The 21703-nt window shown below is 35.6% G+C and overlaps 1 protein-coding gene across 1 annotated transcript in view; it reads right to left on the reverse strand.

Annotated features, from left to right (window-relative positions):
* The window catches only part of NDC80 (NDC80 kinetochore complex component), a 49921-nt gene that overhangs the window by 23977 nt on the left and 4241 nt on the right, over positions 1–21703 (reverse strand). The window contains exons 4-10 of the mRNA XM_079108343.1: positions 20614–20737; positions 20338–20510; positions 19253–19355; positions 12657–12746; positions 10299–10392; positions 8922–9028; positions 7898–8042 (exon numbers count right to left, since the gene is read on the reverse strand). Coding sequence (XP_078964469.1) covers positions 7898–8042; positions 8922–9028; positions 10299–10392; positions 12657–12746; positions 19253–19355; positions 20338–20510; positions 20614–20737 — 836 coding nt within the window. The remainder of the gene's footprint in view (positions 1–7897; positions 8043–8921; positions 9029–10298; positions 10393–12656; positions 12747–19252; positions 19356–20337; positions 20511–20613; positions 20738–21703) is intronic.

Consider the following 21703-nt stretch of genomic DNA (forward strand, 5'->3'; position numbering starts at 1 on the left):
GTCCACTGTCACAGTACCTGCAGGTTTGATTACACGTGGCTGCTGCCATTTTGAGACAACAGCCTGGACCCATAGGACCCCTGGCCGGACTGACCGAGCCCAGTCTCCAAGAACCCTCAGTCCGACCCATCGCTTCCTGACTCCAGGACCCCCAGACTGACTGACTGCTCCCTGCTGCCAGGACCCCTCAACCAGACCGACCACACCCTGTCTCTAGGACCCCTGCCTGACCAACTGCACCCCACCTCCAGGACCTCTAGCAACCATGCCCTCACCCCAAGCTGCAGCTCCCCATTTGCCAACACATTTGAAAGTCAGAGTGGTCAACTTGGATTATCCTGGAAGCAGTAGCTCTGATTTTTAGGTGGGGCAAATCCCATCCTGAGATGACTGCTGGAGACTGGAAGCTCATTGTTAGGTACCTCTCATGCATCAGGCTACCGAAGACTGGGAGGTTTGAATACTATATGACTGTTATAGTGTAGATTTTTTTCCCCTTCCTTTTTGAAAATTTTTAAGTTTTTATTTCTTTACTTTTCTCGCTCTATTTTCCTTGTTTACCTGTTTCCTCAGTCTCTTTCTCCCTGTTCTCATGCTAGCAACCAACTTCTTATGATTACACTTTCACTCTTTCTACATTCTAGAACTTCTATATACTCTTTTCTTATCCCATTAACAGCTACATCCCACACATCCTCTTTGTCCCCCATTAGAAACTGAAGACCTTATTGCAAATCTATTTGTTATACTGAAGATAATAATTGAATTCATTCTGTTTATTATGACAATATTGTTAATGTCCTCATAGGGGCTATTTGTTTTAGGGTTGCATATTGTATGCACTGGGCACTGCTAATATGGATCTCCCCCTTAAAGAAAAGGTTTTAGAAACCTAGAGGGTCACTATAAGCCTATGGGGGGGAACTGCAATTCCCCAGATCTGCACTGCTAGAGGGGAAGATACATGAACAACATGAAAAAACAAGGGAAGAAAATGATACAAACAAACCTAGATTCTGTATTAATAGAATCCAGTGACAGCACAGTAGAAGAAATGTCAGAAAAGGAGTCCAGAATATACATAATTAAAATGATTTGTGAAGAAAAGGATGAGATAAGAGAGCAAATGCAGGCAATGAACAATAATACCAATAAGCAGTTGAAAGAGCAACTGCAGGAAGCAAAAGATCATTTCAACAAAGTGATATTCTCAAAAACAAACAAACAAAAAAACCAAATGGAAATCCTTGAAATGAAGTAAACAATAAACCCAAATAAAAAACTCAATGGAAAGCATCACCAACAGACTAGATCACTTGGAAGACAGAACCTCAGACAATGAAGACAAAAATTTAATCTTGAAAATAAAGTTGCCCAAACAGAGAAGATGGTAAGAAACCATAAACAGAACCTCCAAGAACTATGGGACATTAGAAAAGACCAAATTTAAGAATTATTGGGATTGAGGAAGGCACAGAGATACAAAACAAAGGAATGAACAACCTATTCAATAAAATAATATCAGAAAACTTCCCAAACCTGAAGAATGAAATGGAAAATCAAATACAAGAGGCTTACAGAACACCAAATGCACAAAATCACAACAGACCCACACCAAGGCACATTATAATGAAATTGCCTAACATCCAAAATAAAGATAGGATTTTGAAGGCTGCGAGAGAAAAGCAACAGATTACATATAGGGGAAACCAAAATGGATATAGCAGATTTCTCAGCCCAGACTCAAAAAGCTAGAAGGGCCTAGAACAATATATTTCAAGCTCTGAATGAACATGGTTGCCAATCAAGAATCCAAAAATCAGATTTGAAGATGAAATAAAATCCTTCCATGATAAACAACAGTTAAAAGAATTTATAAATAGAAAGCCTGCACTGTAGAATATTCTCAACAAAATCTTCCAGGAGGAGGAAATGAAAAACAACAATGTAGGTCAGCAAAGGGAAGAACTACCTTAAAGGAAAAAAATCAATCAAAGGAGAAACCAAGTCAAGTTAAAAACTAAACATAAACCCAAATGACTTGGAATACAAATCATATCTCAGTAATAACCCTGAACGTTAATGGCCTAAACTCATCAATCAAAAGTTAGACGGGCAGAATGCATTAAAAAGAAAGACCCAACAATATGCTGCCTGCAAGAGACTCATCTCATAGAAAAAGACATCCACTGACTAAAGGTGAAAGGATGGGAACAAACCTACCACACACACAGACTCAGTAAAAAAGCAGGGGTTTCCATCCTTATTTCAGATAAAGTGGACTTCAAGCCAAAGTTAGAAGGGATAAAGAGGGTCATTTCATACTGCTTAAGGGAACCACAAATCAGGCAGACATAACAATCATAAATATTTATTCCACAAATAATGGTGCATCCATGTACATCAAACAAATCCTTCTCCATGCCAGGAATCAAACAGACCACAACACAATAATTCTGGGTGACTTTAACACACCACTGTCACCCCTGGATAGATTGAAAAAAAAAAAAAAAGTAAAACCAGAAACCATAGAACTCAATAACACAATCAATAACTTAGACTTAACAGACATATATAGAATATTCCATCCATCATGGAATGAATAAACTTTCTTCTCAGCAGCACATGGAACCTTCTCGAAAATAGACCATATGTTATGTCACAAAGCAGCCCTTAGGAAATGCAAAAAAATAGAGATACTACCTTGTGTTCTATCAGATCATAATGGAATGAAATTAGATATCAATGACAAATAAAAAAAGGGAATTACTCCATCACCTGGATACTAAATAATATGCTACTGAATGAAGAATAGATAACAGAAAACATCAGGGAGGAGATAAAAAAATTCTAAGAGGTAAATGAGAACGATAATACAACATATCAAAATCTCTGGGACACTGTGAAAGCTGTACTAAGAAGAAAATTCATTGCATGGAGTGCATTCAAGGAAAGAATAAAAAAGTCAACAACTAAATGACCTAACATACATCTCAAAGCCCTAGAAAAAGAAGAGAAGAACACCAAAAGTAGTAGAAGGCAGGAACTAATTAAAATCAGAGCTGGAATCGATGAAATTGAAACAGAAGAACCAATTCAAAAAACTAACAAAACAAAAAGTTGGTTCTTTGAAAGAGTAAACAAAATAGACAAACCCTTAACCACACTAACAGAGAGGGAGAGAGAAAACCCAAATTACTAAAATTCGTGATGAAAAAGGAAATATCACGACAGACACCACTGAAATACATAACATAATTAGAAGCTACTTTGAAAATCTATACTCCAACAAAATAGAAACTACCAAAGACATTGACAAATTTCTAGAGACATATGCTCCTCCCAAACTGAACCAGGAGGACATACACGATTTAAACAGATCAATATCAAGCAATGAAATAGAAGGATACATCAAAAGCCTACCAACCAAGAAAAGCCCAGGACCAGATGGATTCTCAGCCAAGGTCTACAAGACCTTCAAAGAAGAACTCGTTCTAATACTTCCCAAAGTATTCCAGGAAAAAGAACAGGAGGAAACCCTATCAAACTCATTCTATGAAGCTAATATCACAAAACTGACAAAGACACATCAAGGAAAGAAAATTTTAGACCAATATCTCTGATGAATACAGATGCAAAAATCCTTAACAAATTCCTGGCAAACTGCATGCAAAAAATATTAAGGAGATAGTGCACCACAATCTAGTGGGGTTCATCTTGGGAATGCAAGGGTGTTTCAACATTTGGAAATCAATAAATATAATTGATCACATCAATAGACTTAAGGTTAAGAATCATATGGTTATTTCAATTGACTCAGAGAATGAGTTCGACAAAATACAACACCCCTTCATGGTCAAAACACTAGAAAAAATAGGAATAGTAGGAACATACCTCAACACTGTAAAGGCTATTTATGCTAAGCCCACGGCCAACATCATTCTTAATGGAGAAAAACTGAAAGCATTCCCTTTAAAAACGGGAACAAGACAGGGATGTCCTCTTTCACCACTTCTATTTAATTATTTCCTTTGAAATACTAGCCAGAGCAATTAGACAGACTAAAGAAATTAAAGGGATATGAATAGGAAAAGGGGTACTCAAGCTGTCAGTGTGTGCTGATGACATGATTCTATATTTAGAGGATCCAAAAAACTCCACCAGAAAACCTCTAGACCTTATAAATGAGTTCAGCAAAATAGCAGGATATAAAATCAACACACATAAATGTAAAGCATTTTTATACATAAGCAATGAACATCTGAAAGGGAAATGAGGAAAATAACTGTTTGCAATAACCTCAAAAAAAAAAAGAAAGGAAAAAAAAAAAAAAACTTTGGGAATCAGTCTAACCAAAGAAGTGAAAGATCAGTACAACGAAAACTACAGAACATTAAAGAAAGAAATTGAAGAAAACCTTAGAAGATGGAAAGATCTCCCATGTTCTTGGATAGGCAGAATTAATATCATCAAAATGGCCATACTTCCAAAAGGGCTATACAGATTTAATGCAATTCCATTAAAATCCCTATGACATTTCTCATAGAAATAGAAAAAGCAATCATGAAATTCATCTGGAAGAACAAAAGACCCAGAATAGCCAAAGCAATCCTGGGCAGGAAGAGTGATGCAGGAGGTATCACAATACCAGACTTAAACTCTACTATGGAGCAATAGTAACAAAAACGACATGGTATTGGCACCAAAATAGACAGGTAGATCAATGGTACAGAATAGAAGACACAGAGACATACCCACTTAAGTATAGTTATCTCATACTAGACAAAGGTGCCAAAAATTTACAATGGAGAAAAGACAGTCTCTTCAATAAATGGTGCTGGGAAAACTGGAAATCCATATGCAATAAAATGAAATTAAAACCCCTATCTCTCACCCTGTACAAAACTCAACTCAAAATGGATCAAGGATGTAGTAATTAGAGCTGAGACCCTTCACCAAATAGAAGAAAAAGTAGGCCCGAATCTCCACATTGGCTTAGGACCAGACTTCCTTTTAACAAGACCCCCATAATGCAAGAAATAAAAGCAAGAATCAATAAATGGGATAGATTCAAACTAAAAAGTTTTTTCTCAGCACAGGAAACAATCGACAATGTGAAAAGAGAGCCTACAGAGTGGGAGAAAATCTTTTCCACACACACTTCAGCACTCATGTCCAAAGTTTATAAAGAACATAAGCAACCTTACACCCAAAATACAAAGAACCCAATCAATAAATGGGCTAAGGAAAGGAGCAGACACTTCACAGAAGAAGATATACAGGTGATCAACAAATATATGAAAATGTGCTCATCATCCCTAGTAATTAGAGAAATGCAAATTAAAACCACCCTAAGTTTCATCTCACTCCAATTATATTCTAATGGTTAATATCAAGAACACAAGCAATAATAAGTGTTGGTGTGGATATAGGGAAAAAAACACACTCATACATTGCTGGTGGAGTTGCAAATTGGTGCAGCCACTCTGGAAAGCTGTATGGGCCTTCCTCAGAAAGCTTGGAATGGATCTACCATTTGACCTAGCTATCCCACTCCTTGTTTTATACCCAAAGGACTTAAAATCAGCATACTACAGTGATGCAGCCACATCAATGTTCATAGCAGCTCAATTCACAATAGCTAAATTGTGAAACAACCTAGATGCCTTTCAGTTGACAAATGGATAAAGAAACTGTGATATATATACAGAATGGAATATTACTTAGCTATAAAGAGAATAAAATTATGGCATTTGCTGGTAAATGGATGAAGTTGGAAAATATCATGCTAAGTGAAATAGGCCAAGTCCAGAAAACCGAAGGCCAAATGTTTTCTCTGATAAGTGTATGACAATATATGAGAGGGGGTAGCGGGGGAAAGAGAAGAATGAAGGAACTTTGGATGGTGTAGAGGAAAATGGGGTGGGAGGGCGTGGGGGACAGAAAGATAGTAGAATGAAACAAACAGTATTACCCTATGTATATGTATGATTACATGAATGGTGTGAATCTACATTGTGTACAACCATAGAAATGAAAAGTTATATCCCATTTGTGTACAATGAATCAAAATGCAGTCTGTAAAAACAAAAAATGAAAACCAAAACAAAACAGCTATCAAGATATCTCAGGTTAATGGTTATAAAATTAATCTCTCAAACTAAAACACTCTGAAATGACGAATGATAACTGAAGTGTTACTTTCTCATCTACTCAGTTTGTAACTATGGAGAAAAAATTCTCATAAGTGAGAAGTATGACAATTCTCTTGAGTATATGTTAATAAAGAAGATATTAATGTTAGCAAGTATTGACTTAATTACATTTCAAACATTGTTAGAATAAGAAATTAGTCTATGGTTCCTTGTTATGGAGAACAAAGGATACTGACTAGGGGTCAGGTGTAAAATACTTAAGAGTGTGTTTAGAGCAAATTAAACATACATAAACACTGTCATTTGGAAAAAAAAAAAACTGATTTAGCAAATACTCTGTGATAATTACAAGTCTTGACTTGAGAGATGATCAATACTCCATAGACTGAGTTAAATCAAAATTCCTGAAGATAATGTACACAACTCCTGCATGGGACAGACTCAATGTATAAAATCCTAAAATAAAATATAAGAAGGGCAATTCCTGAAAAAATAAATAGGATACTTGTCTATGTATTTACGTTTGAACTGTGGCCCAGTGGTCCTGTGATTTGTAGATACCTTCCTTTGCTCTTCTTCCAGATGCTATTAAGCAATCATGTGTACCAAAGAATTTGCCAATTTTACAATTAAGATGGATATGTGTTTATGAAAACAAGGTTAGAAAGACTCAGAATACAAACAAGGTTTCTTTAGTTGTGCTGCTTCCCCAAAATTGTAGCACTTGCAGCTTTTCATCTTATTTTCAGATTTAGCTGCTGAGGTGCTTGCATGGTAGCGAAAGAGAATAAGACTCAGCAGACTAAGTCAGGCAGAGATAAAGAATCTGGCTTATTAATTATAAAGCAGAATAGAATAAATATAGACTACTACTTATAACATTACACACACACACACACTCTCTCTCTCTCTCTCTCTCTCTCTCTCTCACATCAGGCAGCATGTGTTCTTAATGTAGATCCCTGTTGGTTTCAAAGAGTTTGTGCTTGAAAAGGCAGAGGAGGTTGAATGATGGTGACAAAAACATATGAAGTCCTAATCTCTGGAACTTGTACACGTTACCTTATTTGGGAAAATAAAGAGTTTTTGAAGATGTGATTAAGAATACTGAGACAAGCAGACAGCCCTGGATTATGCAGGTGAACCCTCAATATCATAAGCATCCTTGTAAGGTAGAAGCAGAGGGAGACTTCACATAGAAAAGAAAAAAACCTGAATATAGTGGCACAGGCATATAATCCCAATTCCTTGGGAGGCTGAGGCAGGAGGATAGAAAGTTCGAGGTCAGCCTGGGCAACATAGCAAGACCTCATCTCATCAACTTAAAACAAAACAAAGCAAAAAGGATATACACAGGGATGTATATATGTAAATGTAAATGTAAAGCAATGTAAAGATGATGGCAGAGAATCAGAGAATTACTTTGTAGTGATGTGGACATAAGTTCAGGACCACTGTCAGCCACCCCAAGCTGGAAGACGCAAAGAACAGATTCTCCCAAGTCTTTGGAGGAAGTGGTCCTGTTGGTTTTTGGACATGCAACAACTGTAACTATGAAAGACTGAAAAAGTTTTTATTGTTTTAAACCATGAAGTTTGCAGTAATTTGTTACAGCAGTCTCAGGAAACTAACAGAGAAGGCATTTGAGAACCTGGTAACCTACTGTAGAAATTTGCCAGAGAAGGAAAAAAGATATAGATAACATAGCTCTTGGCATATATGGGACAAATAGCTGTGCTTACCTACTCTAGCAATTTCTTCGTCAAGACCATTTAATTTCTGGTCCAGAATGGCTGAATGAGACTCCAAATTGCTCACGTATGCCTGATATTTCTGAACATCTGCTTGTAAGGAAGTTTTCAACTTCCTTAATGACTCTAGACGGTTCTTTAAGAGAAAAAAAATATTAAATTAGTTATTCTCATCAATAATTAGTCCACACTTTATTTTAGAAGAAAAAAAATTATTAAATTTATCTTAGAGAAAGGTTAATTAGCATTCCCTTTCATTTTAGAATGAGTCAAATGAAAAGAGCATTACATTATTATTACCTACATAAAGAGATGGACTTTTCAATAAGTCAGTTTGGAATAGAAAAAACAAAACAAAAAACCCCCACAGGGGGCCAAAGTGAAAAACACAATCATTTAAAATTTTCTATTTTATAGAATAGCCTGGGTGCTTCACTAGTAACACACAAAATATAATTAAGATACTAGTATCTTAATTTAGTTTTTGGAAAACACTTAGGATGCAATATGCAAGTCAAATATATCACCATTCCTTTTTTACTCACTATAAAACTCAGGGCTTCTTGTTAATAGTGCTCCCTGGAGGTATATACCATGGGGACTTCAAAAGCTCCTTCTGGTCTTATGTAAAAAGGTAGGAATCTTTCATCATATTCTGAACACCATTAGTCAAAGACTGATAGATCACAGGGGAAAACAAAGCTCCACAGATACCAAACATGTTTTCATTGGGAGTTCATCCTCTGTAAAAAATTTAACATTTAAGAAGCTTACTTTGGCGTGAGCTTGTAGCTCAGTGGTAGAGTGTTTGCCTAGCATGTGTGAGATACTGTTCGATTCTCAGGACCACATAAAAATAAAGATTCATCAACAACTAAAAAGATATTGAAAAAAAAAAATAGAAGCTTACTTTGTTAGCCCATTCAAAAATTTCTGATAAAAACAGCTAGTATTCCCTAAGGAGATCAAGAGGCTATAAGAGCTGTTAAGGAAGTATATAAACACATTCACTAACCGGTTCTTTTTCTCTCTCTTGTTCCAGTCTTGCAATCTGTTCATTCAGTGCTTTGTTTTTTGCTGCTAATGACTCCAGCTTGGAAGCATCTACATTATATAAATCCTCTGGAGACAAAACCCCAAAAAACTTTTTAAGACTCAGTGTACAATATTTTTTGCCAGATTTACACCACTACTCATTCCCTTACTTCCTTCTTATCTCTGCTCAAAACACTAAGTTTTGCCCAGGCTGGCCTTAAACTTGCAATTCTCCTGCTTCAGCTTCTGGGGACTCCACTGTACTTTCTATTCCCCTTACCCTGCCTGATTTTTCTCCATAGCACTTATGACCATTTGACTTAGAGTTGTTCATCTTATTGTCCCCTTCTATTAGAATGTAAGCTCATAGGGGCAAGGATTCTTTTAATCTCTTATTCTTTACTGTATCTTTAGTGTCTAAATTATGCCTGACACATAGTAGATAAAATAAAAATTTGAAAGGATAAATTAATTTACATGCTTAATTACATACAAAGTAACTCACTAGACACTTTCTATATTAGATTACTAGGAACTTTTCTCTCTTAAAAAAAAAAAGCGTCACTTATCTCACTCCTTTTCTCATGTGGAAAAACCGAAACTGACCTAGTTACTCCTTAGGAAGATACACTCCCAGGAGAACATAAGGGAATGCTTTTTTACATTTCATGCCACGAGTGGTAAGGTAATATTCTTCTGTTTTGAGTGACGCAGTGGGTTTTTTTTTTTTTGAGGAATAGCTTCATATATCTTAGATTGATCTATTCTACTTTCCTCTGACATTTTATATACAAGGCAATTCTAACATAAGGAACAATAAAAATTAATATCCCTGGATAATTTTAGAGTTAGCCAGTAAATATTGAATGTCACTAGATTACACCAAATGAAAAAAAATTTCCGGTAACTTTCTGCAAATTTTAAAAGAGACCTTAGGTCTTCAGACTAACTGGTGCTTTAATATTTCAAATAGTAATGAGGACATAAGAGGGATATTATCTCCTTAGAGAAATAATATTTGTTCATTACCTTCAATGTTGCTGGTAGTGTTTGGTATTTTATTATATTATACTGCCATCTACTCTGAAGCTTTGTCAGAGTGATGAAGTGTTTTGTTGAGTTCACAGTCACTAAGGTGTTATGCCTTAGGATTGATGTCAACACCAGGATTCTGTGCTCCTCTACGACTTTACTCCACCAAAGAAACCACAAAGATAAAAATCCGCAGGCATCTAGTACACATTTAAAGTACGTACCATATAGCTCATGTGAACATTAGATGTGGCAAAATAAGCTACCATGTCAAAAGCAGAGGTAAATGACTGAAGGCAAGCACAATGGGAATGAGAACACTTACTCAGCTTTGAGTGCAACTCTGCATTCATCTCTTCAAAGGTGTCAGCACCAGTCATGAAACTCTCATAGCATTTTATGGTATAGTCCAAAAATAGCTAATTGGGTAAAGCAGATTTTAAAAACAAAGTCATGATTCTGTTAGTTTGTTTCACATTTCTAAGTGGAAAATTATTTTGAATAAAAAAGAAGTCAGATATACTAATAGTTATATAAATTTGTATGAATAAGAGACACTACTTATTCTGTATATACTCAGTAAGCAACTTCTAAATGTGAATAAAGGGGTATGAAGATGCATTTCCTATTTTAAAAATGTCTTCAGAATTTTAAGCTCAAACAAACAAGGAAACTTATTAATAAATATAACTCAACAGGAAATGCACAAACTTGATCATCTTAGGAATAACATACCTCAGGAAAATTTAAATGAATTGTCATCATTTAAGTCAATTAAACTGATAGGGTCTAACAGTGAAAGCCAGAAATGTAATTTATAAAGGTTATATTACATTGCAACTTCTGGTAAGTAGAGATCTAAACAGGAAAGTATTAGAATTCTTACTATTTATCCAAAGAGAAAGCAACACTATATTTTGCAGTCTTGGGGTATTTTGGTCCTTGAGAATAAGTATTTTTATTATGAGGCTAAGATGGCTGATCAGAATTTTCCATCGCCTAGAAGAAGTAAATATCCCTCAAGACAAAGCAATTCCCTTTGCACTAATTCTTTGCTTACAAGCAACCTTCTCATTACTTGGTTGATGTGGAAGGGGTACCTTAAATAGGTAGTACAAATATTCCTGTAACTGGAAAGATGTACCACTGATGGTAAAATAATATATTTTCATTCTACTTCAAATCATTTTTGGTAATAGTGAATCAGTTTCTTTAAGCTTGGTCAATTTTGATCTTACAGATTAAAAAAAAAAATTGAGTTTGCAGACCCACAAAGTTGAGGATTAGAATCTGATGAAGTGTAATACTGTGAAGATTCTTTATAACTAAAAATACATGTTATAGATTCCAAAATGCTTCTGTATATTTTATCATTTGAAATAATAGCTCAGATGGCAAGAATGACTTTTATTGGTTTAATCTATTGGATGAATGTCAAGTAATTTAACAGTTAATAGGTGGTAATTATATTTGGGTCAAACTAAGGTACAACTAAATGTATTTGAGCATACATGTTGTAATATGGTAGAACTCTCTCTAGGGTAGGATCAAAGGTTTTCCAGAAGCGGCTCCAGCTGGGATCTTTGCTGAAGTAGTAAAGGGCATGTTTATTCTTGCTCAAAAAAAGGGCAGTGATACCACATCAATTGATATATCTTTTTCTTCCTTTCTCAGTAGATATATCTTTGAACTATTTCCCAGGCAGTAATAAAAGATGAGACTAGAATTATTTCCACTCTCCTTTGGTGATAAAGACTCCAAAGGGTGAAGGTTAAAATTAGAGCACGGAAAGCTTTTCTTCTTAGGGGACTGTGTAATTGATCCTTTATGTATGCTGGGAACACAAATACGTAATCTCAACATTTTAAAATTATTCCTTGGAGCTGGTGTTTATTCCATTTTGATATACAGATTGGCATATTTTAGGAAATGGCGGAGCGGAAGTTAGTCCCATAGCTTAGGTTTCAGTAAAGTATATAGTTCTATAAAAAGCACATATTAGGTTCCAATAAAGTATATGAAACTGATTCAGACTACCTGTTTATCAATTTTATCTCAACCACTTTTGGAAGTGGTGGTAACTCTAAGTGACTAAAAAGTCAAAACAAAAAAAGAACCTATGTGTAATATTTTAAGATTCAATTTGTTATGCTATGAATTAACGACTACATTAAAATAATATTTTGATATCTTCATTCTTTAAGACAGAAGAGGAAAAGAAATCTTATATTGATAACATATAACATTCAGTGGTTTAATTAAAATCCCCTTGCATTTTTCACTTAGTTAACATTTTCAAGATTCTGTACCTAGTTAATTGTAGGAAATTATAATGTGAATCTCAGAGTAGAACCATTGATAAATAGTTATGAAAATTAATTTTAGAAGGGTTTCTTTTTTGGTTTGATGCTGGAGATTAAACCCAGTGGTACTGAGCTATTTTCAAAGTACTTTTTAGTTTTATTTTGAGAAAAGGTCTCATTAAGTTGCTTAAGGTCCTGTACTTGTGATCCTCCTGTCAGCCTCCAGAGTTGCTGGGATTGCAGGTTTGTGCCACCTGCAATTTTAAGTTTTCTAGGAAGCAAAAAGACAAGTCTATAAAAGAATACATTAATTTCAATAGTGACACATTTAATTAATAATATCAAAGCAACTCATTATAGTTTATGGTAATGTGTAGTACCTTATTATGCATGATTCCGTCTTCAGTTTCTTCTCCCCAGGGCTGTCCATCATCAAATAAAGGTGAGTTTTCTTTCATGGCAGTAAGTATCTAGTAAGCAAATAAATAACATATTAAGTTGATTGAGTAGATGTGAAAAACATGGTTTTCATGTTTGTCAATTTTTGGGGCGATGGGGACTGGGGATTGAATCCAGAGGCACTTTACCATGGAGCCATATTCCCAGTCCTTTTTATTTTTTAAGACAGGATCTCACTAAGTTACTTAGGGCCTCACAGAGTTCCAAAGGCTGGCCTAGAACTTGTGATCCTCCTGCCTCAGCCTCCTGAGCTGCTAGGATTACAGATGTGCTCCAACAGCCCCAGCTCAAATATGTTTGTTTGTTTTTTGTTTTGGGTACCAGGGATTGAACTCAGGGGCACTCAACCATTGGGACACATCCCCAGCCTTATTTGTATTTTACTTAGAGAAGCATCTCACTGAGTTGCTTAGAGCCTTGCTAAGTTGCTGAAGCTGGCTTTGAACTCATCATCCTCCTGCCTCAGCCTCCTGAGCTGCTGGCATTACATGCATGTACCACTATGCCTGACTCAAATTTGTTTTTTTAGTGTCATTTTTAGAAATTTTTAATTGCATGACTAAAAGTTCCCCCCACTCCAGGAGATTATATTGGATCTTTTTTTAAATTTTTTTTAGTTGTTGATGGACCTTTTATTTTTTTAAATTATTATTTATATGTGGCACTGAGAATCGAATCCAGTGCTTCACACATGCTAGGCAAGTGCTCTACCACTGAGCCACAACCCCAGTCCTAACTGAATCTTAAAACACAATCCTTGATATTTTAGTAACAAACCCTAGAATTTAGAAAGGATGAGCTCCATATTTGGTTCTTCATAGAGAAAAATATGTGACCTTTATACTGCTATTAATCTATTGAGAATAGACACATTTTAATGTAACTCTAAGAATCCAAAACAGAACTGCCACAGAAAAGATGAACTAGTAATTATTACTTTTGAGTTCAATTTTGGTGCTCAAATCTTACATATAAATATGAACTTTAGAATGAATTTTTACACTATAAAATTTCAGAAACACTAGTTGTTTAAATTTGAAAATAGTAAAAGAAGGAGGCGGTTTCTGTTGAAAACAATGAAAGTTTCTTATCCTGGGACTTACATACAGGATTTTGGGAAGACATTGTTCTTAGCCCAGAGTTGCCTGTCCTCCTACCCTTTCCCTATTCTAAAGGCACTGAAGACTTTCTGTAGGTCTATGGTCGATGCTGGGAGCTCTAGCAATTCATTCTTTGTCTTGACTTTCTTTGACAGGGCCTCAGATGACAGTCTGATTTAATGAAGTCTGAGAGACATGTAGGACAGTCCCAAGAAAAGAATGGAATTTTTTTACCTTGTATCAGGATAAAGAAATTTCTTCTGCCTTGTCAAATGTCCTTGTGAAAACTGTTACTACTCTGCAAGGTTCAAGGAGAGCCATACATAGGGACAGACAGAGTCTCCAGGAACTATAGAAAGTCTCAACTGCAAGGACTGACAAGTTTTAAATTGAGGAGAAATAGTTGCAACTTGAAATTGTACAGAGATGAAAAGAAATAGTCAGACATGGTGGTATACATCTGTAATCCCAGCAATTTGGGATGCGGAAGCAGGAAGATTATAAGTCTGAGGGTTGGGGATGTAACTCAGGACTAAAGCATAACATGTTATGGTTTAATTGAAATTTCCTTGCATTCAAGTTGGGTCCCCAGTATAGCAAATACATCTAAGCCATTTTTTCTAGCTAAGGATAGCATTTTACTAAAATAATTCCACTTCTCAAGACTGTGAAACTTCAGGGGGAAAGCATGCAGAGGGATCTGAGATAAGTCAGGTTCTGCCCCCTTTGATCACAAAACAAAGACTACCAGGGAACTCTTGGGACACATGGAACCCTCCTATTCATGGTCATCAGCAGAGAAGACAGGGGACTTGTCTAAACTACTGTCACTCAAACTGATTATGTGCCACACTTTGAAAGGAGGCACAGTGAGAATGAGAGAAGAAATCAAACTTTATGAAATATAAATAAGCAATTTGGGAGTATAGTAAAAGAATAACAAACAATGAACAGAGGTTATTAGGAAACCAGATCTAGAAAAAAAGATTATTCTCAAAAGATCCTGCAAAAGCATATGAAAACTTTTAACCATTCCTGGTTAAAGCAGATGAACTTCAACATGAAAATCATTATCTCCATCTGAATACATTAAGTAATGAAACAAAATATTTCATTTGAAGGCAGTATTAGTAATAGAAATTAACTTAGAACAATAGTAGTATGGCAATTCAACAAGGGTAGTAAATATAAGAAATTTAGCAAATAATAACCTTAAAAATACAATTTAAAAAATCTGTTCATCTTATCAACAAGACATTGGAACAAATGTGACAAGATAACAACAAATTATCAAGATAGAAATGACCCCCCTATATATCTATGAATTCAATGTGATGCCAATGGGAGGAGAAAACATTTTTGGGAATTAAAAAAGTGAGGATCTGAGAATAGCTAGATAATTTGTGAAAAGCAGTAAGAATCTGCCTCTACTACATAAAATATATTAGAAAGAGAAAGCAATTAGAATGCTGATGATGCAGGAATAGGAGAAAAGAGGAGCAGATCTAAGAGCATATTGAGAACAGCTCCAAATTGTTGGGAAATGATGGATTATTCAGTAAATGTATTGAGATATACAAGTGAGTTATTTAAAAAATAATGCTTCCTCTTTCTTAAGCTAAAATAAATTGTAGATGGATTAAGATTTCAAACAATACAAAGCTGGGTGTGTTGGCATGTACCTGTAGTCCAGCTATTTGGGAGGTTGAGGCAGGATCATCACCTGAGCCTTGGACTTTGAGATCAGATTGGGCAATGTAGTGAGACTTTGTCTCAAAAAAGTGAAATAAACAAACAACAACAACAACAACAACAACAACAACACAAAGAAGCCATAAAAATACTAGGGAAAAAAAATTGGAGGTATTAAAAAAAAAAAAAAACAACACCAGGGAATAAAGGAGGCCTTATCAGGTGTGGCTAAAACTTCTAAGATTAAGTGAGAAAGATAATTGGAAACCTATAGTCTCTCATGGATTCTATGTTGCTCCAGTGTTCAATTTTATCACACTAAGAAAAGCAAGAGAGGAAAGAGGGGATTTTAACCTAAATAATGGGCTTGGAGGCCTCTCAAGAAATCTCTTTTTCTAGCTGGGTTCAGTGGCATGTGTCTGCAATCCCAGCAACTCAGGAGACAGGTGGGAGGATCACAAGTTTGAGTGTGCCCTGAGCTGCACTCAAAACTTATTTTGAGGCTCTGTCTCAAAATAAAAATTGTAAAAAGGGCTGAGAATGTAGCTCAGTGGTAGAGGGCTTGCCTGGGATGTGTGAGGCCCTAGATGAAATTTCAAAAAAGTCCCTCTCCGACCAGTTACAGCAGCTCCTGTACCACTGTGGAGATGTTATCTCATAACCACATAGCAAAATCCTAAGATGCTTAGGCAAATAAGGTTGAAGTTTTCTAGTGCTAATAGGGGTATCTGATAGTAAGAGTACAGAGGTGGTAACCATGTTCATGGGTATCATGGGGGAGGCAAATGTGTATATACACGTTATATACAAAGACTAATAATGTGTACTTTATTAATGGGCAATGGTATTGGATTTCTATTCTTTTCTTGACAACTGGTGGTGCTCCATGTACTAGCATGGTTCTTGGGTCAAAATCTATCCACCCACTGCTTACTTACATTTACTAAAGGGCTTTTGATGACTAAGAGAATGTCAGGGGACCATATTGGTTTTAAGAATTCTACTGCTTAGTAGGATGGGTGAACTTAGAAGCTACAAAAGAAAGAGACTATATAGACTAGATAAAAATTCACAATTCTGAACAGTCAAAACACAGCACATAAAATCAAAAGGAAAAAAGGGGGAAATATAGACAAGGGCTAATTTCTTTAACTCATGTATTATTATTATTGTTTATAGTACTGGGAATGGATGCCAGGGTCTTGTATATGCTAGGCAAGTACTCTACCACTGAGCTATCCCCCAGCCCTAAATGAATCACTTTTGAACCACACAATGGCATTCTTGGATTGGGTATGGCTCAGTGGCTTACCTAACAAGGCCCTGGATTTGATCCCCAGCACAGCTAAAACAAAACAAATGACAGCAACAAAAAACAAACAAAATAGTCCAAAATGCAAAGATGAAAAAATTAGTTATCTTCTTTTTGTTTATCATGTTGCCAATTATTAAAAACAATGGGGCTGGGGTATAGGTTAATTATAGAGTGCTTACCTAGAGTGTGTGAGGCCCTAGGTTTAATCCTTGACACTGGGAAGTGAGTGTGTAGGGGGAACCCTAAAAAGAGAATTCAAAGGAACAGCTGGGTATAGTGGGAGAACTTATAGTCCCAGCTTCTTGGGAGGCTGAGGTTGGAGGATCATTTGAGCCTAACAGTTCAAGATCAGCCTGGGAAACACACAAGCTTCCATCTCAAACAAAACAAAACCAACCATTCATAAATTTGCCATACAAGGAGTTCAATACATAAAGTTTCAAATTAATAGCAAAATAATGAAATACAGATGATAAAAGTGCATATAGGCAAATTAAAAGGAATATAAGTGGCAGACCAAGCAAAAATATAAATTGTTTCAAGAAACACATACTAAAAGCAATGTGGAGATTCCTTAGAAAACTTGGAATGGACCCACCATTTGACCCAGCTATCCCACTCCTCGGCCTATAGCCAAAGGACTTAAAATCAGCATACTACAGAGATACAGCCACATCAATGTTCATAGCTGCCCAATTCACAATAGCCAGATTGTGGAACCAACCTAGATGTCCTTCAATTGATGAATGGATAAAGAAACTGTGGTATATATATACAATGGAATATTACTCAGCTATAAAGAATAATAAATTATGGCATTTGCAGGCAAATGGATGAAATTGGAGAATATCATGCTAAGTGAGATAAGCCAATCTCAAAAATCCAAAAGACGAATGATCTCACTGATAAGTGGATGATGACACATAATGGGGGATGGGAGGGGAGCAAGAATGGAGGAAGGAGGGACTGTATAGAGGGAAAAGAGGGGAGGGAGGGGTGGGAGGGAAGGAAAAAATAACAGAATGAATCAAATCTCATTACCCTATGTGAATGTATGATTATGCAAATGGTATGCTGTTACTCCACGTACAAACAGAAACAAAATGTATCCCATTTGTTTATAATAAAAATAAATTAAAAAAAAAAGAGGGGAAAAAAAAAAAAAAAAAAAACCCAAAAACCACATACTAAAACAAGCTATTTTTCAGCTCCAAAATTGGTAGATTTTAAAGCAGTTATGCCTGTGGTGTAGGAAAAGCAGCATGTTACACACTGCTGAGGAGTTTTTAAAGTTTCCCAGAGGGAAATTTGTCAATATAAAAAAAAAAATATACAGTCATGCATCGCTTAATGATGGGACATGTTCTGAGAAATGCATCAATTAATTCTGTCTTTGTGCAAACATCACAGTGTACTTACATACACCTAGATGGTATAGGTCAATCGCTCGACGTGGCCTCTTGATCCAATCAAGAGACGTGGTAAACCCAAGACGTATGAGGCTGCTGCCATCATAACACAGCACACTGTTTTACAGTAAACATTGTTTTAGATAAGTAGGAATACACTTGAAAGTAACAATAAAAAGTATGGTATAGTAGATACATAATTGAGTAATATGGCTGTTTATTATCAAGTAGTGTGTACCATATGTAATGTGTGCTGTATCTGTATGACTGGCAGCATAGTGGCTTTGTTTATATCAGCATCACCACAGAAATGTGAGTAATGCTTAACAACAGCTTCGATGTCACTAAGTGATAGAAATTTTTCAGGCCTATGGTAGCTTTTCAGGGCTGCTGTCATATATGCCATCTATCACTGACTGATATGTCATTAGGCGGCACATGACTGTACATACTTTGCAAAGTTAAGAAAGCACTTTTAAAACAATATCCGGGATGGGGGTACAGTTTAGTGGGAGAACACATGTCTAGTATGCCTGAGGCCCAGGCTTCAATTCCCAGCCTCACAAAAACAAAGAAACAAATAAAAAATTATAACTGAAAGAAATGCTTTAAGTTGCCTCTAAGTTGAGAGGTTATGGGTACATCACTCAGTATTTTCTAAAACTTTTCGCAATAAATACTGATTTTAATTTTAAAAGGGGGAAAACTGAATTTCATGAGAGAAAATTAAAGAATCAATATCCTACTGACTCATTTTAATTTAAACTGTAAAACCTCATGAAAATGAATAATCTCTTTGCCAACAAGGAACTTTATCCCCATCACCTCTCATGTATGTGTTAATAATCTCAGGAACTTATCAAATATGCTTTTAAAAATGAAAACTTTGAAGCAGACTTGAGCTAAGTGGCAAAAGCAAGATTGGGAGAGAAATAGGAATATCTTTTGGAGAAAAACACCAAACTTTCCTATGTGTACATTTAAAAAGTCAAATCAAATACCTTGATGCAGTCTATTAGCCAAACCAAGGCTGCCACAATGTGAGGCCAGGTGTGAGGGGCTCCCACTGTGTACATGGAACTTTTGGATAGTGCAAAAAGATACCTGTGAAAAATTAGAAAAAAAATAAGCTGATATTAATATAGTAAAAAAAAAAAAAAAAAGGGTAAATTAAGAAGTTACATTTTTAAAATACCACACGTCCCATTATTTTAACTCGTTTAGAAGATATTTGTTCCAATTCTTGCTAGTCATCTAACTCTCCAAAATGATTTTGTGTGTTTTTGGTCTCTTCTCTGCAGATTACTTTGTATTCATTATCTCTTAAGCTGCAGAATTTGATTTACAACCAGCCCGTTGGACTTCTACCAAAAGATCTTTCATTTCCCTAAATTCAATAAACCACATGTATGAACTACTCATCCCCAATGCTGTTATTTTGTTTCTATAAAATCTGTGATAACCAGCCTGTATTTTCTATTCCATATCACTTCAGCAGTTTAGGGCCTTATGCTCTATCACCTACAGTTCTGTAATAAGTTACCACTATGGTGTGAATGTTCGTCTCCCAGAATTCACGGGCTGGAGACTTAATCCACAGAGAGATGTTAATGATATTCAGAGGTGGGACTTTTGGGAGGTGACTGGCAGATCCCTCATGAATGGATTAATCCATTTAGATGAATGTGTTATTGAGGGAGTGACTTTGTTATAAAAGTAAGATTTTTCTGATACATTTGTATTGTCTCCCCCATGATACCCTCCTCCACCACATGACCCAGCAAGAAAGCACTCATAGAGTGCTGAGATGTTGATATCCTGCTCTTCGATTTTCCAGTCCCCTAGACCATAAGCAAAATAAATGCCTATTGTTTATAAATTACTTTGTTTCAGTATGTTATAGAAACAAAAACCAGACTAAATACACCCTCAGTATATTTCTCTTCTATTTATCCTATAAATATTTTTCACAGTAATCATCTTAAAACATCTTATTTTTTAATTCAAACACTTTTAAAATTTATTGAATTTGGTTTCTCTGTATATTCCAATAATTTCCCCAGACTAAGAAATATTATGTTCATACCCAAGGTCTTTAAAAATTCTTGGAACCTCTTCTTCAAATTTTGTGTCAGGAAGTTCATATGAAGGGCACAGGAAGCCAAAAAGAAAAGTGAAGATCTTTAGGAAGTCTTTAATAGATGGAGCTTGTAGAGATTTCATGGATACACTATATGCATAACCATTTTCTGTAAGAAACTACAATAACTTTTATGAAACATCAAACATTTTGTCATAGTAAAATTATTGGAAAATATCTGAGAGAACATTCACAATTTAGACTAGCTAAATTATAAAATACCTCACAGAGTTGTCGAATACACTGCTGAATGAATGCTTTGTCATTAAGTGGTCTTGGGTCCTTGATTTTTTCAGAACTGGAAAATATGCCAATTTGACTATTTCGGGATCCAGGTCCACTAGTTCTGGAAATATATTTTTAAAAGTCAAAGTTATTTCTCTCTGGGCTGGGAATACAGCTCAACTGGTAGAGTGCTTGCTTTGCATGTACAAGGTCCTGGGTTCAATCCCCAGTGCGCGCGCGCGTGCGCGCGCGCGCGCGCACACACACACACACAAGTTATTTCTTTCTGTGGTCAAGTCTGAATTATTATTATTATTTTTTAACATTGGCATCAAGCATTAAAATTTAATTTTTTAATCCTTATTAAACAGAATTCTATCATTTAAAGTAGAGAGAGTAAAATATGATGTTATAGCAGTTAAAAGAAAATTTAGATATAAAATAAGGCAGGGATAAAAATATATTGGTACTTTGCATTAACAACACAAGCACTGTCCTCTAATGTGTATTTTGAGTCCACAAGATCTTATGCATCAACTATTCTACATGCTTATTCAATAAACCAAATCCTTTTCCTTTTATAACCCTCCATGATTGCTCCCTGCAACTCCTTAATTTACCACTATTTCTTGTGGGAAAATTGCTTTTGAGGATTAAGAGTATACATAGAAAAAGCACTTAATATCTGGGCTTTAGAAATGCTCAACAAATATTAGATTTTATAACTATTATCATATCTTCAATCAATTTTCAGAACTGCCTTGGGAGGAGACATTATTTTTGTCTCTACTTTTATACATAAGGAAATTGAAGCCTAAAGAGGTGAAGTAATTTATGCAAGGTTGTATAACTAGTAACATTTTTTCTAGTGTTAATCTGTCATCCATCCGATTTAATTCATAGTCCAGTCAAAGAATCCAGAAGAGAGGAAGAAAGCCATTTTCTGCTCTGCTACAGGTCAATCATTCCCCTACCTCCAACCCAAACAACTGCAAATATACTCTAAATAGATTATGAAAACCTATTTTCATAGTAAAACTAAGATGTTATCTGCTGTTTCCATCCTAATTTTGGTTTTATGGTACTG

This window comes from Sciurus vulgaris (genome assembly GCF_902686455.1).
Source record: "Sciurus vulgaris genome assembly, chromosome: 13".
NCBI lineage: Eukaryota > Metazoa > Chordata > Mammalia > Rodentia > Sciuridae > Sciurus > Sciurus vulgaris.